Raw genomic sequence first — 21,934 nt, forward strand, 5'->3', positions numbered from 1 at the left:
CTTGCATTAACTTTGTTTACATTTTATTGCAGTAACGGGTATCTTTCTTTGTTTGTATATTGCACTGACCTGTACATCTATAACTGTAAGTTCCTTTGGTATCTTTCTTTCCTGCATTAGACGAAGTAATACGTTATTATTGTCGCTACTGATTGTTGTATAGCATATGTCCGTCTACACTGGTGTCTACTGATTACACTGAACAGTGACAAAGTCCTGCCCTCTTTATAGGGGTCTGCAGGTATAGCGATTCTTCGAACAAAAATGGCGGACACATTCCTTTTACGAATTATGTTCAGCTTTAACTATAATGTTCAAATACCAAAACATTTCTGAATGACTTCATGAGCATTAAATTGATTTCATTTGTCAAATGTTTGCATTATACTATAGGACAGTATTTATCTGTGTTATATATAGTATATCCAGGTATTTAAAAACAATGTCTATAGACAAATTCTGTGTTAAGAGACACCCTCCATTTTTTTTTTTGAAAATATTTAAATAAATGTATACGTGAAGTGCACAAAATTATTTACAGATGTTTGATTAGTAATCATGTCACTTCTACATCAACATTTAGATGGAACCAGGAACTGTCAGTGTTTTAAGAATCTGTTAAGATGTTTGTATGGTTTATTTTACGTGTAGAACTATGGATTCTTCTGCTCAATGGTTACAGCATAGATTCCTTCATAAAATCCTTCCAGTGAAATATCAATTGAAGAAACTAAATAAACCCCCCGTACTAACTGTTCAAATGATATTACCAAGTTAAAAGTTTTTTTTTAATGTTAGCCCATGCTGTTGAGTGTACAAACTTTAATAACTGAACACATCGGCCGGTGAATCGTAAACATTAACAATAACAGAGCTCACACTGAGAACGGATTGACAATGCTATAGTGGGGTGGTTTTACTTTCGAGCATTTCTACTTTTAATTTTCTTTATTATTGATTATAATTTCATTAGTACACAACCTTGCAAATTTTCTTAAATATTAAGAATAAAATTATAATTGGTGAAAGTGCAAGGACGTTTCAATCAAACCTGTCCAGAAAGAGCTAGGTTAACTTTATGCATAAAATGGCCCTGTATTAAATATCAGCATCTTTCCAATTTCATATATCAAAATAAAGTAGAGACTTGGACCTTTCATTTCCTATGATAAAATTTCTTTTTGAGAATTCAGAAATTGGAAAACAGGCTTAAATTTGAAAAATTGCAATGTTCTTGAAATACGCAGAAAACATGCGCATTCAACTACCTTCAGCAAAGAAGTAAAATATGAGCACAGCCCACGATCCAAAAAATAAAACAATTTCATTGATCTTCAGAAAGGAACAGATCTTTTATCATGTATTTGCATATTTTGGATCACAGGTTGTGCTCTATATGATATATTGAAAAAATACTTCAGCTTTAGACCATTTTCAAAGGAATTTACAGGATATGAGGAAAATGATGCATTTTTTGACGTCATAATGCATTAACTACAGGGCAAATTACGTCATGATTAATAGATACGTTGTCACCAACACTCCAAGTGATAAATACTGCTTTTGCAACCTATTGTTATATCATATCAACCTATTATTATATCATATATACTAATATTTTAGTCGTGATATTATACAGAAAGTGTGATAAAATATTAAATTCAAATCTGCGTCTATGAACCTATAAATAAATAGTTTTAAATTTGTTTATACCTCAAATTGAGAGCCATTTTTTTTATAATTACTTGAAATTTAATGTAGGAGCTTCGGCACGCATAATTTCATAGTCTCATAATTTCTCCAATCTCCCTATGATTAAAGTTTTTGATATCCTTAACTAAAATTAGGCAAAACAAAACTTTGTTGCTATGTATTATAGTTACCATGGCAACATGTATTAAAGTTTGAAAAAAAAACGGCATTTTTAAACACGTTTTTTTTCAACATTTTTTACCATTGTTAACATTTGCGGCAAAGCAAACAATTGACAATGATTGTTTCGTTGAAGGCCTGATGTCTTGAATGCATTTTGGGTCAATCAACTATTATAAACGTTACTAAGGTAACAAAGTATTCACAAGTTAAAAAATATTCATTTAATTTTATAAAGTCAAACACGTAAAAAGAAAAACCATTTATAAGACGAAATATGACCAAATAATACAGAAAAGAGCCTAGAACATATACCAAGAACAAATTATGATATATGTTGTATTTCATTTTGGTTGGGGAATGTTACCAAGGTTTTTACACCACAGAGAGCCTTCAAACTCTTTACACTCTGTATGTTTAAATCTGATCGTATCTTTTAATAAAGCACATTTCCTTATAACTGATGATCAATATTGAAAGGTGTTGGTGTTTTCCAAATTTTCCGTTCTTAAAAAATCAAATTAAATTCTTAAAATAGAGCGTTGCAATCATAATGGCAGAAAATGCATGCTTTAGAAAAACATTTTTTCTTGGATACTTACCCTTAAATGTAGATCCCCATATTTTTTTATTTTGACTACTGTGGTTTCATCAATATTCGTTGAGCACCAATTTTCGTGGATTTCGTTGTTGAGCAGATCCACGATTTGAAATGTTCATTGAAATACGAAATATAACATTCATTTGTATTGGCAATGCTTTTGTCCACGAAATTACGTGTCCTCGAAAACGTCTGTTTTACAAAATCCACGAAAATTGATGCCAACGAAAATTGATGAAACCACAGTATCATCCAATCTCTAACTGGATGCAAGAAGCTGGCACTCAGAGTTTAAGATTAATTATTTAAAAAATCGAACATTTCCTTTCTTGGTAACCATAGCAACAATGTTGTTCAACTTTAGTTTTACTAGATAATTTAGGGAATAACTATCTTCTAATTTGGTATTTGCGCAATACTTCGGTCGCAAACTGAGTTTTACCGGCGACGCGTAAGCGGAGCCAGTAAAACGGATGTTTGCGACCGTTAAATCAGCATTAACGGTCGCAAATACCAAAAGAACAGTTATTCCCATTCTAATGCAATTCATGCATTTTGTTTGTTGTTTACGTCTTATTTTGATGAATTTTGGTACATGAAATTCGTCACGGAGCATTGTGTTTTGCATCGCTCTATTATGACGTCTCAATGAAAAAGCTTTCACGCTCGTTAATGCTCGTTTTACTGCTTCAAACATCAGTGAACTAGCCAATCAAAAGCCAATCAAAAAGTGTTTTACAAAACAATTGCATTATAATACTATTCAAAGAGAATCGTAAAATATGTTTCTCGGTTTAATAGCAAGTAAAATCTAAATTTCACTTTTAACAACTGGTACGTTGTTTCCCTGGTAACACCGTAAATAAGCAATAAATCCTATGTTTATGTTGTTGTAGTTGCAAGGTTCTAAACCTTTTTTGTCAAGACAGTAGGATTAACACAATATATGTTACTGATTTTACTTGATAACTGTGTTACCATGGTAACTATAAAAGTGATTTATAAAATATTGCTTATACCGATATACTTAAGGTCAAACATTTTCAATTTTTTTCTTAACTTGTTGATTGAGCTTGAGCATCTAACAACTACAATTAGTGAAAACAGAGCGTATTGCGGCATTTTAAATGTATTCCAAATGTACCCTTGGTTACTACTAAACAGTTTCTTTACAGTGTAAGTAACAACAAGATGTTATGTTTTTGTGAGAATGGTTTGTTTGCTTTTCCTAGTTTTTATTAAGGCTCAGTAACGATTTAAAGTAGCTGAAAATATCTTCTTCTTTTTTTTTTTTTTTTTTTTTTTTACATTTTTCCGGCAGTTACCATCAGGGAAACCGAGACACATAGCAACAAAAATTATTTGATATAAGTTTCTGGTGTCAAGTACTAAGAATGGGTGAAGTTTCATAAAAATCGGTGACCAAGTCAACGAAGTTAAGTGTTTACAGTCTATGGCTCTTATATTAAAAGGTACTGTTTTTCTGCTCGTCCGATACATTTGTGTGTTACATTATATATTTATATCAGGACAGGGTACTTATTTCCCTATATATAAGGCATTTTTTTAATATAAAAATGTAAGCATTGCCGCCCTGATATATTTACATAAAGTAATATAGTATCGCTCATGGGGATTGCTTAGGTCCATATAAAGAATTCTTTCCGAGACTTTAATTGTTAAACGTGCTGATAACTACTTAACTAAATCAAACCAAGCGAATAATAACAAATTAAAAAACGTTTGTGGTAAGAATATTTAATGAAAGAAAGAACCCTGTCATTCATGAATATAAACGCAGAAAATGTATACAAGCATGCAAATCAGAAATCTTATATTCAAGAATATTAATAATCTTCGTATATGCATTTTAAATAAATGATAAAATAACGTATAATATGTGTTTAAAATTAATAAATTCCTTACAAACATCAAATCCATATATATGATTTAAGATACAGGGAATAGCAACCTGTGGACATTATTTTATGCAATTTTTTGATAATCTTATTCTTTTGTTTAAAAAGGCTATATTTGAAGCAAAGTTACTTTAAATACAAGAGTTAAAGTATTTCAAAACAGCCACTTTCATATTACAGATTCATTGGACTACATTTGAGATTTACTTTAAGAAAAGAACCCCAGATTATGTTGACCTTCCACCTTCCCGGTAAAATCTTCTCGCTTCTTATATGCATTTCTCTTATAGACTACAGCAATGACTGTGAAAAGTATTATTACACAGACTACTGCTAGGATGCTGAAGGTAATAATCCAAGCCCAGTTTTTGGATTGCTACAATTTTAAAAACAAAGATTCAATACACATATCAACTTTCGTTCACATAAGGTTTGTTTTGAATCGACATTTAGAAAAATATTGACGACGCATTATCAATAATTATTTCCGATTATATGCTGAAAAGACATATCCAAATGAGTTTGAAAAAAAGAAACTTCAGAGTTCCAAACACATCTTTTTCGTGCTTTGATATTTAACTAGGGAAACAAACGTATGGTTAATTTAACCTAACTAAAATGCTTTATGATAGATGTGAAGACTTTAATTTTCAATCGCAAACTTCCGTTCATTATGCTGCAATATTTACATATCAACTGCATAATAGGTTTTTATTCATCAAACACTAGCGTTGCGATCAAATGAACAGTTTTTTAGGAGAAAATATTATAGAAAAACAAGTTGGTGAAACAAACATATGATCTGTCTTGTTAATATGAGCGATACATGACATTGTCAGCAAACAGAAAGTATCATTAGGTTAATGAAGGCTGAGGAACAAACGACCTACCGATCACGGAGCAATCGCTCACTGACTGATCATTGTTTAATGTCGCGATCTTATCAAGTTAGAATATCTGTGTTTATCCTTAACATGCCTGAGTGACAATATAGAAATATATATATGTGGACCATTCTAAAAAATCTAAATATTTCTAAAATATCCATGAACACCAATATTAATGTCTAATACACAGTAAAAGTTAGTAAAAGTTAATTTGTCATGCGTTCAGACGAGATTTATTTACTGCTAGTAAATCCTCATATTTTCATAAAAAATAAGGAAAAGACGGATGAAGAATTGTAAATTTTTATAGAATAAGTTTATTTCCTTACTGTTTGACTAAAAGACTAACTTTTGAATGTTCCTTAAAGACCAGGGTGGAAATCCGATCCACTAATTTAATGATACGAAAGAAAAGGACCTTTATGATTCCAAGGACAAAGAATGGTATAAGAATTTACACATGAAGAAGGAAAATTTATTAAAATTTTTGTTTTATGTTGGAAAATGTTTTGGCCTCGGTCCTTAAGTCTGTAGAAGAGCCATTGGGTGTAAAGAAAAAGTGACTGTTGCAATCTACTGATTGAAGTCTTCAGCAGAAATAAGAGGATTTGAATCTTTTTGGTGTTGGGAAATCTACAGTAAATCAAGTGTGTGGGGCTATATAAAATATCTGCTTGAATATGATACATGAAGGATATGGAGATAATAAACAGTATTCAATATCAAGGTCAATAAAACACTAAAAAAAAAAAGAACCAGAGCAAACACGGGCATCCAAAATATCAGAGGTGGGATCAGGTGCCATGAAGGAGTGAGCATTCCCTGCTGACCCGTAACATCCGCCGTGTGCTCATTGTCGTGATCGGGAAATAACGGACAAATCCGTCGTCAATTCAGTATACATGTATACACAATTGACTAACAATTATAGCATGAAAAACGTTAGTCATGTAAATATGTATTTTCAGTAAGAATGAAAAAGATGAAGAAAACTAACAATGATTGATCTCAAAAATCTTTGAACAATACAAATATGAGAATAGGAAATTAACACGAAGCCCTGAACATTCATGCTGGGATCAGATGCCAAGGAGGATACTTACAAATGCTTACTTTCAACAAGTTTATTGAAATTCCAGAAACATTAGCTTATATGTGAGTAGCTTGCCTGACAGAAAGGTGAAAGAAAGTCATCAAGAGCTAAATGATGGAATGCATGTTCCTATCATAGCCCCGGAGCATTCCAAAGGAGACAACTCGTATAGTAAGGACACTACTTATTGATCCTACATGGCTCTTGCTTGCGACCACAGTTATATCTTTAGAGACATAAAAATAGGTTTGCCAGAAACGTTGCAAGATGCCCTCGTTTTTTTAGATACGAAAATTTATCTCGGAGGAGATATCAATAATGGCTCCTTGTTTAGAGTTTTGTCTTCTAGCCACCATGTTTACCAACTAATATTTTATAGGCCAATGCATACACAACCAAACAAAACTTAAAATGGAGATTTATGCAATAAACAAAACAAAATACATACATAAGTAAATTTGCTGTGTGTTCATACAACAAAATTTACACACATGAACCAATAATTTGCTACAAAGTGTATGCAAAAGTTGATTTGCAACTAGTCCTGACCAGGTGTAAATTTACTCAACTGTGCAGTATTTACATATGAGTAAATCAGTTAATACGACACAAATTACGTATGTGATGTGTAAAATACACTAACTTAAAGGTATACAAATCACGTCGTATGAATGGGGTTTAAGTGATTGCATGTATTTATTATTCACCTCAAGGATTCATACACTCAAAAAGGCATGTCGCCATATATTAGTCGGGGGAGGGGGGGGGGGGGGGGGGTTCACATTACATGTACATTGCAAACCGAACGGCTAATCACTAGGCTATTGTGATTTTTGTGAAACATGATTGACTCCTTCTGGATGTCACGATTTTCGAATTCTATTCATTAAAGTGATAGTCAATCTTCTGTTTAAATAACAATTAACATAAACTTACTTTAAAATTATAAAATCACTCAAAACAATCATTTAAAAGATGTATAATCAATTCCATTTCCAAATACATATACATCGTCTGGATGATATTTCTCACATCTTTGTAGAGACACCTTCGGTGTGTTTGTGATAAAGAAGTTATATCGCATACTAATTTATAAGATTAAAAGTTTTCCATAGAAGATTGAACAACAAATGCTAGACCATTTTTTTTTCACACATTTAATTGATTACAGATTTTTCTGTTTTTCATAATCTTGACAATGAGCATATCGTGATTGTGATAGGTCAACAGATGATGCTTACTCATTTAAGGCACTATATCCCAGCTCTGATGTTTTAAACATCTGCGTTTGCTGTGCTCCCGATTTGTAATGTTTTAATAAACTTTCTACCTCGAATACAGTTTCTATCTACATATTTAGAACGAATTATATGTTGTTTCTTACCCCGCTAGGTGTATCTTGTCTTGTGACCTCTTCCACATCTGCCATTGGTTTGTTAGACAACACATGAACACATCTAGCAGTAAATCCATTCTCGTCAGTCGCACTTAAGACTACCTTTTCGTAACAGCATTGACCACTTAAATTAGGCATTAATATAAATTAAATGCAAATACGAAATCACGAGAGCATTGCAACAACGTACTTTGAAAAATTACTCGCTTGAAATTTTTTTCAAAGTGCGTTAATTCTGGAACCAAATTAACGCACTTTGAAAATAAATAATTGTTTTTACAAAGTGCGTTAATATCGACCATATTAACGCACTTTGAAAAAATGTGTATGGTCGATATTCTTGCAAAACTTAGGTTTGATAAATAATTTAACCTGTTGGACAACTTTTCGGTGGTAAGGTCACTCCAGGATGTGAAAGGGAGCGATTTTGAGTTTTCTATACGTTGATAATTATTTCTCTGTTAAATGTTTTTGTACTTAATTTTTTCCAGTTTCCATGCATTTTATGTAAACTAAAACTTATTGAAAGTATTATATATATATTAGTTATGCAAATACATATATTTGGGTGTAGCATACGCCTCGGTACCTGGAGGGAGGGGGATTCATTAGGAACACAACTGTTATGCAAATTTATGTATATATAATATTAAAAGTTAGGTTTTAATTTTTGTTGGGGCAAATTTAATTTGCAATCCTTAAATTTTTGTTTCATACAATTATGGTAAAAAATGTTGATGTGCATTATCAATGCACTTTGATTTTTTTTTCAAGGTGCGTTGACTGTGTCCAAAATTTAACGCACTTTGAAAAAAAAATTCAAACTGCGTTGATTTTGTCCCAATTTTAACCTACTTCGAATTTTTTTTCAAAGTGCGTTATTTTTTTTTTCAAAGTGCGTAATTTTTTCAAAGTGTGTTGCAACAGAGCATATATATATATATATATATATATATATATATATATATATATATATATATATATATATATATATATATATATATATATATATTGAAATTTTATTGCACGGCCAATATCTTTGAAATGCGTTAGGTAATAAGAAATATTTATCACTCTTTTAAGTCATTATCTTAATTAAATATTGTTTGCAAGGTAAATGATTTTCACATCGTTCTTATCGTACTTTTCGGTGACATGCTAATTTTTTTATTATATGTTCTTATCTTATTTAGTGCTTACCTTAATATGACATTGATGGGCCCCCTTTCAACTTCAGTGACGTCCTTATGGACAATATTTACCTCCTTATTTGACACGTCAATACTCGATAGCTTTACGCCAGAAAAATCCAATAAAGATGTAACATTCCAGTCGTAGAGAGAACAGTTAATAGTATTCATGGCCTCCGGTGGACAGAGAGGTGATTTCGATTCCAGTGAGGTACACATCGGTCTATTTATATCTGAAACCTGTATGGATATGACATAATTCAAACGCATATGCTTTAAAAACAATTAAGGAATGTTTTTAAGTTTGGTGTGAGTTATTCGTGTGTGAATCACACAGACTTGTCACGTAGGTATATTTCATTAGCGAGCTAGGGCTTCATGAAAAATATGCCTGGTGCAATTCTGTGTGATTCACACACCAATAATTCACACTAAACTTTAAAACATTCCTTATATTTACATTTTACATGATTGGGAGCAACAAAAATATTCTCAATATTTAAATTCATCGCTGACCTATATCGTTGCATTTTACTAACGTCGCTGCAGACTCATTGTGGCGTCACCTTAACGCACGTTTCTCCGTGTGTATTTCTACGCGTGTGTATACACGAAAATGGTTTTCAAATTTCTTTCACAGTTGACTTAGTAGAAAAACACAGCGAATGTAGATATTCGGAAATGTTACTTAATGGATGATTATACTGAGAGTTGTCTATTATATGACATTTTGGACAAAATCAATGGATTCAGCTAAAGCACATGTAAAAAAAAAATAGTGTCACTCAATTCAATAAAAATCTTTATCATAATATACATAAAAAAATCATATTTATAATTTTTCAAATTAATTTTTATTTAAAGGTGCATAGACACAGATCTATGTCCATGCACATTTAATATCTTCTACAAAACTACATCGTAAGTGAAGTGTAGTCTGCAGTGTAAAAGGGTTAGAATACTGCCGAGAAATTGTCTACTTAGCACATTTTACGAAAAGAATGACCTCTAGAGATGTTCGGTGCTGGTTCAGCCTCAATTTTATTAAGGTATCCGACCCATATTAGGACCAAAATTTCTAACCTTAAATATTAATTGTTTGAAAATATCCTGATATTATTTTAAAGCATTTAAGAATAGAAAGGGATTAACCAAGAGAAAATTTCAAAAAAATTATTACCTAAGCAGAAATTAATTATTAAAGATTGCATTGAAGTCTATGGGAGGAAGTAAGTTTTTTAAGGTAAAAAAATAAATACTTCAAATGTCAAAATATGCTGCGGTGGAAAGATGTATTTGATCATAGGAAATAGAAAAACAATTAGAAATAATTTTTTTAACAGACAGATTTTTTTAAAATTAATTTTTATTGAGTAAAATCAAAGGGAAATAACTTGTCAATGGCAGGAAAAGGTCATAAATTAGGACATGTCCCACTCTTACATTCTGATACTAAAAGATGAAAATTAGTTCTAACTACACTTAGTATTCAGCCCATACATATCTATTATGCATTCAATTACATTTAATCTGAGGCTAATATGGATCGGATACCTTAATTCATTTTAAAGTGTCATTTACTTTTTGTCTTAAATTGGTCAAAACACGAACTTACAGAGTAGGATCTTGTATAGGTCTGAAGCATTTCATTGGTGCGATTATCTGTAACTGTGACTTTTATCTTGCTAAAAATGCAAACAAATGTTTTAGTTACAGTCTTATCATTTTGTATTTAAAGAGAAGCATCTGAAGTCTGTAAAGCAATAACATACATAATGCTGGGATATTTATTCGCCCGAACTGTGAAACTGCCATTTCCATATTCTCCCGACTCTAATGCAAAAGGTATTGATACTGGATCCAAAAGGGAACCTTGATCATCAGATATCGTGACCAAAATGTCAGAAGTAGATTCACCATAATTAAAAACGGTATAGAAAAATGTGTCTGAGGCATTCAATGATAACTCCCCTGCTCAAAGACAAAACAAAACAAATACAATACATGTAATGATGTATAGTAGTTTGTGTTTTAATGTTAAATATTAATGTTGAGTCTTTTAATAAATAAAGATCAATGTTTCAACTTGGGTTCCGAAAGTTTCCTTCTATACACTTATTGTGATTGAATTATATACTAAATCAGTGAATAGTTTGAAATTGACTGAAAAATATAGTAAATAAATATTTTTTTTCAATTTTCTATTCATATAAAACTTGAAAATTCATTGTTTAACTATCCATAAAAATAATGAAAAATATTCCTTCATAATTTATATGCTACCAAATTAACATCATCAACATAAGAAAAAGCAGTAAGATTGTATAAAACGTATTGTTACAACACCTATAAAAGGATTCACATCTAGTTTTATTCCAACAGGCTTTACAATGAAAGGTTTTGTTCGCATAAATTTATTTCCTATAGAATCTCGGCCTGTAATCAGCACAGAGTATATCTGTAAAAATGAAAAATAAAAAAAAATCTGTATCATTCATTTTTTTTCTCTTTTATGACTTTGTACTTTGTACCCATTTAATCCTGATCAAGAATGTCTTTTCCACATAATCCTTACTTATTTTTGCTTACCGGCGTTAAAGCCATACTGAATGAAGCAAAAAACCGCCAAATGTCCTCTGTTTTCACACCTTGTACATCTAGGTGAATAATCTGTGATCCATTCTCATTAAGTAAGAGAACTGAATCACACGTCGAATTGCCACGTAAATTCTGTACGTCGAGTGCAATCGTATATTTATGGCCTAAAATGAAAATGCAAACTATGACATTGCTAATTATAAGTGCATATTCTAAAAAAAAAAGATTAATGATATATATGTATTCCTTTTCATTACTTCTTCATCACCTTTTACCTTGCAGATATATATTCCATTGAAAAAAGGATACAAATTGCTTTATCTTGCATAGAAGAGTTGCAAACCTGGATTCCACTACATGTACTCATATTTTCGGTTTAGAATAATTATATTGAAAGTTTGAATCTTTCAAAGATTTCGTTTCAAAGCCATTTTTAAAGTTATAGTACATGTAGTACGAAACAAAAGTTATAGGAATTCTGAATATTTCATTCATATTTACAAACCTGATATTGGACTTCCAGAAATCTGATAATTGATTCCGTCTTCAGATGCCTCTAGCAGAACTACATCGAAATCTAATTGGCTTTGTGCAGTGACATTGACAGATATTTTTTTACCCACGACCATGGTCATTTTCCATACACCAGTGCTTGGGTACTATTGTAGACAAAGAAAAAAAATCTTGAACTGCGAGGTGGTTTCAAATTATACTAAAAGGAATTCAAAACCAAGTGTTTTAAAGTGTAAAAAAAAAAACCAAGTGCATAAATGTATTACCAATGTTGTTACTTTGATTATATTGTCCTTCATTGAAAATTCTGTCCATTCTGTGCCTGAAATTAAAAGCAACCGGGATACAGATGTAATTTCTCTACATATTGTTTAAAAATTTGAGGGGTTATCAAAAAGTTCGTGGACTAGCGTCGTAAAATTAAAACCGCTTTAGGCACATCAATGAATTTTAAAATATCTTTCTATCTTTTCTATCTACAGAATAAATCACAAATCATGAATTTTATTTTTTAATAAATAAGTAATGTTTTTGTAAGCAATGGTATGTTCAGGCGGCGCGACCTCGAACACGATGTTTTTGCTACCAATGTGTGACTGAGACAAACTCTTTTGATATGAACATTTGACATCCAAAAATCCCGTTAATTCTGGTATGTGTCGGGACACAATTGTTCCACAAAATATGAAATTTTCACTTCTTTCTTGAAGTTCTACGAAATTTTATCGTAAGTTTTACACGGAATGTTCAAACAAATGAGGCCTTGAAAATGACGTCAAAAGGGGGGGAGGGGTTTCCGTTTCAAACATTCTAATAAGTTTTGCCCCTGAAAAAAACTGGCATAGACCTAAAATATGTTGAAATTGGCTACAGAGAAATAATATGCATCAAGAGTACTTGTCTTTTGATGTCAAAATAGATTCAGAGAGAAAAGGGATACACGTTTAATGTCGATTTGCAGTCAAGGTGTGAAAAATCAATCATGTCAAAAATGACGTTGATCATGTGTTGTAGATATTGAACTCCCCAAAGCAATACATGCCAGCACAATCAAGCGAAGATCTCTCCCAATGTATTAATCCTTTTGGAATATGATATTCATTGAAGGCCACTGTTCATGACATTATAAAGTCAGATAAACAAGGCGGGTTTGGGTCCATACTCAGCTTAAGGGAATCTCGTCAAAAAAAAGTGTATGAGGTAGAAGAAGTGGACATTGAAAAAAACAATGACGTCATGAAAATAAACGACGACAGCGCCGGGTGATCATATAATGTCGTTTTCATTTTATAATAACTTGGCAAATAATGAACGTATCAGGCTAAAATTTTCAACATTTCTTTATTTTTTGTTGTTTTATGTTCCATATAAATTTTGAAAGCACAGACTAAATACTACTAATTTTATAGCCTCAGTCCACAAACTTTTTGATAACCCCTCGTACTTAGTTTAAATTTTGTTTCAACACTTTTTTTCAATATTTTTTAACTATTTAATGGCAGTTATTTTTTTCCCATTTTATACCGTTTGGCATTTGAACCGAAATATCGTCAATTGAAAGAACGCCTCGAATCTCAATCTGTAGAAAGTTTATGGTACTGTCAACGAAAATTTCAGTGACATTTGTTCGAGAATTTGAAGGATCTAGTTCAAACCATTGGACAGAAACTGTAGATGACGGAAACGTATCCTGTAAAATATTAATAAAAGTCTTTAGAACCTTTTTAGAATAGATACTTTTATTTAAAAAAGTATTTAAAAATCATTCAGCCTACCTCGATCTCTTTAATGATAATTTCTTCCATTGCTGTACTATCAGTTAAAAACAGTGATCCACCACTTTCTTCCGCAATGCTTTCAAACACTTTATAATAGTTAGGTTCTGAAAATGCTTGAATTAAAAATGAAAAAAAAAATATATATACACTTTTCATTACTAAATTGAAAATCGCATTTAAATACATAGCATTTTTAGTTTTATAATAAAATTATATATCTTTGTATAATTTACAATAGAAAAAAAAAAAACGGAAATATTACATGCAACCTTACCCCATATGGTATGACAAACGTAATGATTTCAACTTTATTTTAGTTAGCTTCCCATATTCATATAGTAATATATAACCCACTATTATCACCTGAATATTGTGTCTCCCAGTTTCTTCTATAGCCGCTAGATATGCACAATGTCTAAAACAAGTTAAGCTACTGACTAAAAAGTCTACTTTGAGGTCAACGCTTGTCAAATTAGATAATAGAAGTAATGATCGTATCAGGAAATACAATCTTTTATTTATTCGATTGTTGACTGAGTTTACAATTTTTAAGGCAAGGCCTTTGTTTTCATAATAAAATGTCTATTTCTTTTTTCATTTGTCCAGTCATAACAATGAGCACGCTGTGGGTATGACCGGTCGGCAGGAGTGCTTACACCTTCATGACATATATCCCAGCTTTGAGGTTTTACTTGTTTGCTTTACTTCACATCTGTTTAGTTTCAAGACACTTTAGCATTATGACTATTTGTGATCTTCTCATGAAAAAGATCTCATAAAAAATTAGAAACAATACGAATCTGTGAATAGGGAATAAACACCCCCCTCCCCCCGAATATACCAAGGAGGAACAAAAACCTCTTTTTCTAATGAATGATTTTGAATTTGGATGATTTTTAAAGATAAACCTAGTACATCTTTTCTTCTTTGTTTCAAAACAATTCCGCAATGGCCAGTCACTAGAAGAGTAGGTTTTATAGACTTTGCTCTCAGACCATCTATGACTTCCTCCTTTTTGTTCCCATCTTTTGGGCTTGCGTCCGTACAGAGAAATATCTTTGAATTCCGACCAGACAATTCTATGCCTGTAAACATTTAGTACATAATTTATGAGCTGCTTTTAATTGCTTAGATAATGAAAATAAATGAAGTAAAGACATTGTTAAGATAGGTTCGTAAAACTTTTATTCTATCGTTGCATATAGCTTTGAATTTAAAAGCAGTTTTTCAAATGTTTGATGATTTCAAGCAGCACACCTTTAAGCATGCCGGACAGAGCAAATTCCGGACAATCACCCCCACCATCGACTCTTATAGCCTCTATCCATCGAATCATCTCCAACCAATCGCTAGTTTCCATCCCTTTCGTTAGCGACTCTGCAAACATCATACAATGTATATTATTATGTAATATTTAAATATCCATATTTTAATACCAAAATGACTTGCATTTTATATTTTACTCAACCAGGATCACTGAAAGTGACTAAGACATATTTTGAAGGAACGAATTTCGAGGTTCTTGAATTTTCAACGATTGTCTTCAGGGCTTTAATAACTGAGGCAATGTCACCGGCCATAGATCCAGTAACATCGACTACAAACGTCAACGACGTGTCTACAACAGATTCCTTTGTTTTAAGATGAAATACATCCTGAAAAAGTTGTCGTCCAAGAATATTGATAATGCCAACATCTGAAAAAGAATATATCGACATAGAAATACTATATTCCCATAAAGCATTTTGGAAAATACTATACCTAGAAATATTATATTTTAATAAATAAATGAATGGACAAAAGACAAAAATAATAAAAAAAAAAACAATATTTTGTGATTGCATAGATTCAGTATTTGTAATTTCAATAAACAAAATGTTTGTTGAAATTCAGTATAAGCAATGTATAAGCATTTTGTTGATATAAAAAATAATACCTTCATTCATGAGGAAATATTTAGTTGCTTTTATTGCCGCCTCTACTGCTTGTGTGTGAAGATTATAATGAGGAGCCCCCTGTTTTGTACTGCGTCCTTTGTAGATTCCCCCTTTTGCTCGTATATTTCTGCTTTCATCTTTAGATGTACCTATACTGCATTTTCCTTTCTTAATATCTTTTCCTGAAAAAAGTTTGATAAAATGTATGCGAAACTTTTAAAATTATCATACCAATAAACGAATATCATTGTTCAAATCCCCTATTGAAAATGTGAATACCCAATTGAAAGGCTTTTTAAAAGCAGGATACTTATGTAATCTTACTTTGGCGCCGTCTTAGTAGTTCCCTTAAAACCGTTGGATCCTGATATTTAAAGTCTTAAACATTTTTGCCAAGTGTATATCTAGTTTTTACATACATACATGTAGCTTTATTAAAATTCAAATCAAAACATGGGGGTAAATATATATGCTTCATTTGGTGCTACAATACATTTAATATGACATTTTTTGCACTCATCTGAAATTTGTGTCTTAATTAAAAATTACATCTTTGACGTTTTCCCTCAAATACTTTTATCCAATTTAAGCATGAATCAAAATAAACTTTAAGTTTATTTTTTTTTTTTAAAAAAGACACTTAAATTGTGACTAAGATAACATTTCAAATTGCTTCGCATAAACAATTATTTGACCTCTCTGCACTAACAAAATGTGATTTTTCTGGCATTGAAAATGTGATAAGCAAGAACAGTATTTTGAAGCCTTAAACTTTTTCTGGATTTAAGCAAAGAGGTCAGTTATCTCAAGTATTTAGAAAAGAATATCAAAAGTGGGTTATGTGATGTAAAGTTTAAGATATTTCTTTTTAAAAAGTGTCATTTTTGCGTTAGATTTGGCTCAATTTTTCCCTGGATTTTTATAATATATTTACTATATTTGTCACAATTCTTGAAAGGATTCAAAAGAATTAATTAAATAGATATTTCAGAACCAGCATAACACATTTCACTGCAAAAAAAAAACAGCTTTGTGTGCAACCAGCATGGAAAAATAGGACTCTACAATTAGCAGTATTGTTATAGTTCAAACGGGAAAAAACTGATCATTTTCTTCAAAAAAAAAAAATCTTCTGCTAAAAATATAGTTTCTTGCTAAATTCTACTTGAATTGAATTTAATCGCGGTTTTTTCATTGGATATACATGTAGTTCAATTTGCATTGTAGAATTCATATTTAATGTAACAACTTAAAAATGATGCAGAATTTTATTAATAAAGGACAGGACCAAAATCCACTCAAAAGTTTAAGATCGAACTTCCTTAAATTCGCACTGACACACTGCTCTTTTGCGTATTAGAACTAAACACAAGGAACTGATCTTCGATAAGTATATGTTGTTTAAAATCATAATATTTATTTTATCTTAATTATACTCCCTTACATAAGAACATTAGGTGATGAGGGACCCCCCCCCCCCCCCCCCACACACACACACACTCTTGCTCAAAAATTAAACAATTTTTTTAATTTACAATAAAACACATTGGATAAACAGATGTAATTGTATGATAAATATAACTCACCAAGAATTTTTACGATATCTTGACCAGATTTATAGCCACTTGTCAATAATGTCGTAATTATGTTAGCCTCACAGGTGAACACGCCGCTATAAAGTAAACCCAGTGGCAGATTTATGTTTAAGCATTTACAAGTACCAAATATTTTTTTAATTTGTCACAACTTGAACTGGCAATGTATTTGGAACCTTTTACTTTCTTTTTTCCTGTTTTGCAATGTGAGTAAGCAAGAAAATCTTTAACTGCTAAAATATTAGCTTTCTTCTAGGAAGTAAATTTTCTTCAGATTCACATTGCATATTTCATTTAAGCAATCCAAAAAAAATTGTATAGCCGCTTTGTTTAAAGGAATCAAATATGCATTATTTACAAAGCAATTTACAGTGACTTCAAAGCAGACTGATACTTCAAGTCTGTGTCATATATCATATGATAAAACATTGACAATTGTTTTTTTTTTTTTTCAAATTTACCCCAATACTTAAGCAGAAGACAACACACGTGATCAAACAAATATACATCTGTCGCTTTATGATAAAAGTGTTGACTTCAAATTTCCAATCCGCAACTTCCCTTACTTTTAAGCAATATTCCCCTATCACCTGCATATTGGGTTATTGTCTCTCAGTTAATTTTAAAGGCAAGGTCACGCTATACATATGAACAAGTTATGAATTTAGGCAAGCTATTGAGAATTCAGGTCTTATTGTTGATACAAAGACTATGTCAGCAGAAACAATCTCTCATTTTTCATACTTATTGATATGTCATTATTTACACACAAAATTTTCCCCTTCCCCCTTTTTTCTCTTATCTTTTCAAGGAGCACACGAAAGGGGTGTCTGGTCGTCAGGGAGGATTTTTCTTTTAAGGCACCTGATCCCACACCTGAGGTCAAACCTAAGACACAAACATAGGTAGTGACTGTTACTTCAACATACGCTCCGCACTAGAAGTGGGAGTCACGAGTCTTTCGGAAATGACCTTAAAACCGTATGTTCCGCATCATAGTAAGCGTTAACATAAGGAACCCTCATTGCCCAAAGGCCCTGGGTGTTGAGTATAGCCCTAAATTTGAAGCCCTTCACCGGCATACAGTGACGTCTCTATATGAGTGGAAATTTCTTGAATGATCGTAAACAATATTCAATCAAAGAAGAGGATTTGTAAAAACAATTGTAAAAGTGTGGAACAGACAAACTATTAGATTTTAAATCAATGCATACATCTAAAAAAAAATAAAATAATTCAGATAAAAAAGGTCTCACTCTTCATCTTTGTTACAGTCCACACATGTTTCTTCGTCATTACCAGCAATCCCAGTTAACGTTACGTTTTCCTGACCTACAAAATGAATAGTCCTTGACAGAGTGAACAAAATATGAGTTCACTTCCTTACGTTTTCCCAACTGGCATCATTTGATTCTTTGATTCTATAAACTTTGATTCTAGTAATAAAAAGATCCTATAGAGAAATCGCTTAATTAAATTTTCATGGATGAACAGAGGAAATGTCATACCAAAATCAGAGTAAATCGTATCTCCATTCAATTCAACCCAATTTGTATTGCTGTAAAATTCCTGAAGTGTGTAAAGAGCATATCCAATCTTTTCTCGAATCAATTCGATGTTGGGGTTCGAGGCTTGCGCTTGGATTTGAATCATGTGCCGAAGAGATCGGATGTAATTATGAGCTATATAAGTAACAAAAGCAATGTATTGCAGATCTTTGTTTTATTTTAAAAAGAAGTTCATATTTTGAAAAGATTTTCAAGTCCTTATTGTCGAAATCATGCACTTCTGGTATATTTTATTTATTATTATTTTTATATCATTCGATTGTTTATTCATTATATTGTATATTGAATTTCACTTATTGTAAATTTGTATAACTGTAAAATACACACAAAAAAAATATAGAAAGGTGACACATTTATAAAAAAAACAGTATTTCTATATGAAGTTTGGAAATTGAAAAAATTGGAAAAAGTGAAAAAAAATTGAAATGATAACATGTACATGTTATATATATATAGAAAGTTTACAGTTATATGATCTAAATTTCACAATTAAAAAGACAAAACACCTAGCTGGATCTGTTCTCCATGGACATGGTAAAATGCTATATTTCCAAGAGAAACCTGGATGTCATTTTCACTTCCAACAATTTTAGAAATTGTTCGGAGATATTCAGTGTATGAGTTTGAATCTGAGAATAAAAAACATTCTTTTGAATGATCAATAAACAATATTTCAAGCTTTTCAAAATTGCCTAATCATCTGTTGAAATTTATATTAAATTCTATATAAGAGAGGATATAACTGGATATTTTACATGAATGGACTTCCTAATGGAAAATCATTTAATTTGTATGTCATGTAATTTTATTTCTTCACTGACAATTAATACTTTATACAATATACATGTATACAATTATAGGGAAAGCATAAGTCATTTTTTGTTTTATTTATAAAGATATGAATCACCAGATTTCGTGATGATTTTATTTGACATTGCATAGTAGCAATATATCTAAAGCATAATTAATTGATTGTTTTCTATTAAATTTTGTATTGAGATTTTAATCTTTTTTTAACAAAATTTTTCAAATACCCAAAAACAAAAGAGAAAAAAAAGAATTTCACGGTTTGGAGCTATTAAGTAGATTTACATACCTGTACCAAAGAAATCCCTTACTATTTGGGATGTAGACTGGCCTGTATTGTTCACATAATTATACCTGGTCAAAAATTCTGCAGCTGTTCTGTAGATTCCTAAAAACGTTATGCAGCTATGGGACTTTGTGCCGATCTCATTTGTAATTGCTTGTGGTGGAAAGGCAAAGTTTACTCTAAATATGAGTACAAAACAACTGATAAAATATCTTACATGCATTTTTGTTAAAGATAGGATTGGTAAAATGGATTAAAGTTCTTTCTATATATATACAGCAAGTACTTCCTGTATATGTAGCAGAGTAATAAAATTGATAAAAATGATTTACAAGACGAAGGTAATAATAAAAGCTACTTACAGAGAAGTCATTTTGTCCCAGCATAGTCACGAAATAGCTTCACAAAAAAGGAAGACATTGAGAACAAAATACTTTTAACATGTTTAAGGAGAATAGTCAGAATACAGCTTATAACAACACAATGTATGATTTAAATGACTTTGAACCAACATAACCTAAACGCCATACATGTATATTTTAGAAATGTTTATCCAATATTAAGATCAATTAAGCATCTGCAACGATCAAACTAATCATTACATTCGATAATATGTTAAGAATATGTTGATTTTAAACTATGTTGATCTGTTGATAGAGAAGATACAATGAAACCGATATTCTAGAAAATGATTCGGTACAACAACATGGCATGTAATAGATTAACGCTATATAGTCATTTAATGGCCTACGATAAAATCACTTAAAAATTAGATTTCATATGTACTTTAAGGTTATATTATGAATAAATCTACATTTGCTTATAGCGTTTTTATTTATTTATAAGATAATGTAGATATCGAATTGGCTGAAAATTAAGTAAAAATGAATAATTTGGTTTTCATTTCATTTATCGAATTAATAAACAGCCTGACTATCTGACTTTCTATGCTTACAAGAAGTTTGCGTGACTATGAATTTGTGGTGTTTGTTTAAGGTTTATACATGTATGACATTTATGACATGAGGGGATGCCTTGAATACCTGCCCTCTTATGTTTTCCCATATGTTTAATGCAAATGTTGTCCAATAGAATTTTACTTTTTATAAGTTTCATAACAAATGCTACAGCATCATTAACCAATCAGTATTTGTCATTAAATTGGATCACTGACCTTTTGGTTCATGTTCAGTTTTTCAAGGGAAAATACCACTTGATAAATTAAAGTTGTAATGTACAGTGTTATATATAAGGAATGAATTTAATATCTACCCAAGTTATACTGGTATAAACTAGGTTGGGGCAGTTTATGCTTTTTCAGCCGAGAATGCTCTTAAGTATACAAGCAGACTGTTGAAGTGTTATATAAATTTACCCAATAAATAATTCGATTTATATCATACAATAAACGCAAGTCTATTTCTTGCCAACGTAAATAAATAATCCTTCAACTCAAAATGTTTAACAAAGGAATAGGTACTTTGAACATAAGTCACATTTTAATGATAAAAATTCGTCTTCAACCTTACTTAAGTTAAAATCTACACACTGCATTCCCAAACCAACATTAAACCACCCACTCACCCCTCCCCCCACCGAAAGATTGCAATCTGTTTTACATGTATGTTATCAAGGTTCCATAAAAGTTAATCTTTTTGGACCAGTTTATTTTAAGACATTTTTAAGTACAAATTTTCACGAATTCATCAATATCACAACACTTGAAAGAGGATGTAGCCATCATCAGCTTTCAGCTAATTTGAGTTAAAAATGATCTAGATTCAATGTTCTTAAAGAGTCCTAAATACAGGGAGCCTTGTTCTTTCATGAATTCTGTCAAAAATAATGAAAGACGATGAACTAGATATGAAAAAGTAAATCTAAGCCTTTTACC

General features: G+C 31.2%; 1 protein-coding gene across 1 annotated transcript; it reads right to left on the reverse strand.

Annotated features, from left to right (window-relative positions):
- Positions 1–4,471: 4,471 nt before the first annotated feature.
- On the reverse strand, positions 4,472–20,551 carry LOC134256994 (von Willebrand factor A domain-containing protein 7-like). The gene is made up of 21 exons (XM_062739657.1): positions 20,403–20,551; positions 20,044–20,219; positions 19,454–19,576; positions 18,888–19,061; positions 18,636–18,711; positions 17,371–17,456; positions 15,784–15,966; positions 15,316–15,543; positions 15,105–15,224; positions 14,756–14,932; positions 13,845–13,960; positions 13,594–13,759; positions 12,336–12,391; positions 12,062–12,215; positions 11,548–11,720; positions 11,305–11,416; positions 10,731–10,929; positions 10,574–10,643; positions 8,969–9,198; positions 7,757–7,892; positions 4,472–4,768 (listed from the first exon to the last, which is right to left on the reverse strand). The coding sequence occupies exons 1-21, from the start codon at positions 20,411–20,413 to the stop codon at positions 4,601–4,603; spliced, it is 2,934 nt and encodes a 977-aa protein (XP_062595641.1). The 5' UTR covers positions 20,414–20,551; the 3' UTR covers positions 4,472–4,600.
- Positions 20,552–21,934: the final 1,383 nt, after the last annotated feature.

The sequence above is a fragment of the Saccostrea cucullata genome, unplaced genomic scaffold (genome assembly GCF_032062105.1).
Source record: "Saccostrea cucullata isolate Sc308-1 unplaced genomic scaffold, CSIRO_AGI_Scuc_v1 ctg866, whole genome shotgun sequence".
NCBI lineage: Eukaryota > Metazoa > Mollusca > Bivalvia > Ostreida > Ostreidae > Saccostrea > Saccostrea cuccullata.